Below are 2,326 nucleotides of genomic sequence, written 5' to 3' on the forward strand. Positions count from 1 at the left end.
CGGTGCCGGGCCGAGGATCTGATTTCGATGCAGGTGGCTGTGCAGCCTGTGAGTGTCTCTCTTCTTGAGCAGAGCGGTGTACATCGATTGACATTTGCACTCCACGTGATCCACTATCGACACCACAACCTTAGAATGAGTGGGTCTTTGGTTTTTGTACGCGATCTTGGTGACCTGGAGAGGTTGAGAAGAAGAAGAAGACGGGAGTCACTGGGCGGTATTCCGAGTACAAGAAAATAAACAAAAAAATGTCTTGTGGGGACGCTATGAAGAATGTATGCTTTTTTGTACTCAAAAAGGAGCTGTTGCTAGGCAACAAATGGAGGTTAAATAATCAGAGCTGCAATTTTCTGTTGCTTCTCAGAGTGAACTACTTGAAAAGCACAGAGAAATAAGATGCAGAGCAAGTCTTTTACATTTTATGCGTCTGATTCACCTCGTCAGTGTTTGTTGGGCTGTAAACTAAAAATCTTACTTTTTTTCAGTCAGTGAATGCAACATGTATAAGCACTAATGGCAAAACAACACTCTTTTATGGGGAAGTTGTTACCGAAGGAAGATGACTCAAGCTAAACTAATTTCAATTTTTGTCAGGTGATCTTCGAGAAAATCTTTGTTTTTTTTGTAATTAAACACCTGTTGATATATTTTTACATTTATGTAGAAAGTTACAAAAAATGTTTTGCTATGAATTACAGTTGTTATTAGGCCTGTCGCGATAAACAATAAATCAATTAATCGAACGATAAATGAAACCTCTCGACCTCATTTTAATTATCGGCTTTATCGTCTCTTCCGACCTTTTTCTCTCTCTGCTGATGACACTGAATGAAAAAAGGCTCAGCTCCAGTGCTCTCCACTGACGCTCCCTTCTTCATTTCCTTAGTGTAATGTTCAGCGCACACTACACGAGTTGTCGGCCGATTGTCGGCCCATTTTCAAAACCTGAGAGACACATTAGCCGACAGAAATCCTAGGTATAACGATCCAATCGGGTTCGTCATGCCGTGTGGTGTCCAGCCACCTGGGCACAATATAATGGCTACAAGTCCAGTTAGCTCATTTTAAAACCAGGCATTAATCAAGGCTTTACTAGAATCTACCTGCGATGCATGTGGCTAGAGTCAGCGTAAAGTCCTGACTGAATGAAAATCATTATRACCTATTTATGTCACATTAACGAAGAACAGCTGAAAAGTTACCGGGTTTATCAACTGCGGTAACAATTTGGCTCCAACTCCTCTCCTTGTCATTTCTATATTCTTTGCATGAAATGTTGAATAAACATTAATGTCATTTTCACATATCATCTCCAATGTCCGCTGGACTTCCGGTTGCGCAGTGTCAGTTGTTTGGGATTCCACTCTGTAATTTCCCCTCAGAAAGCGCGGAGGAGAATCCGCACTTTCTGATTGGCTACCTGTCACATTCAGCGTTAAGCTCCCAGTCGGGGGAAACCCCTGATTTAGATCGGAGCGGCCACAACGWTCTACCGTAACACACCACACACTGCAGGATGATTGGTTAGATCGGTCAACGATCTAAGATTGTCATGAAGGGAAAATAGGGGCAAAAAATCGTATAGTGTGAACTATTGCATTAGGTAGTCAGATGTGCCCATATTCTCTTTTTAAATCCAGTGATTACTGAAGGGAAAAATAGTATGCAGACTTCATAATCTGCACTCTTTTGGTTGAATGCAGTATTTATTTCCACTTTGGCTTTATGTTGTCTAGTTTTTATTAAAGTACGTTTTTTGTTAATGGAGACTGAGAATCCATTTTATTTTTGTTTTTGGTTGTTTTATTTAGTTTACCAGTTCCAGTGTTATGTGTTCTTTTGAAAATAAAGTGTATCTATCAGGAAATCGCATGTATTACTAGTCATTTCCATTAAATCAGTGTCAAAAGGTCTTGAAACAATGTTATCGTTTATCGCAATAATTTGTTAGACAATTAATCATCCTGCAGAATTTGTTATCGTGACAGGCCTAGTTGTTATTCTCAATTACTTTCAGATGAGCTCAAAATTTCTAATAGTCCAGAGGGAGTTAATGGTGACGGCAAGAAGGCCTTCCAACATCACCAAAATAAAGTGTCAAAAACCTGCTGAAATATGCAAAAAGCGATCATGAAACAGCTGTAATTTCTCTAAATCTAACATTTTTTTCTACCGATTATCAAAAAGGCTGCATGTAACAACAGAATGCTTCTTTGTCATTGTTTTATTATCTTTTGGGAGATACCTGTCATTTATATCAGAAACAAACGTCTTAAATCAAAGGGAAATAATTGAACATCTAAGTCTGTTTGGGACAGGAACCAAC

General features: G+C 39.1%; 1 protein-coding gene across 1 annotated transcript in view; it reads right to left on the bottom strand.

Annotated features, from left to right (window-relative positions):
- LOC103468597 (platelet-derived growth factor subunit B-like) overlaps nucleotides 1–2,326 on the bottom strand; it is a 67,354-nt gene that overhangs the window by 12,494 nt on the left and 52,534 nt on the right. Inside the window, exon 2 of the mRNA XM_008415758.2 lies at nucleotides 7–174. Within this exon, the coding sequence (XP_008413980.1) occupies nucleotides 7–174 (168 nt within the window). The remainder of the gene's footprint in view (nucleotides 1–6; nucleotides 175–2,326) is intronic.

Source organism: Poecilia reticulata, linkage group LG8 (assembly GCF_000633615.1).
Source record: "Poecilia reticulata strain Guanapo linkage group LG8, Guppy_female_1.0+MT, whole genome shotgun sequence".
Taxonomy (NCBI): domain Eukaryota; kingdom Metazoa; phylum Chordata; class Actinopteri; order Cyprinodontiformes; family Poeciliidae; genus Poecilia; species Poecilia reticulata.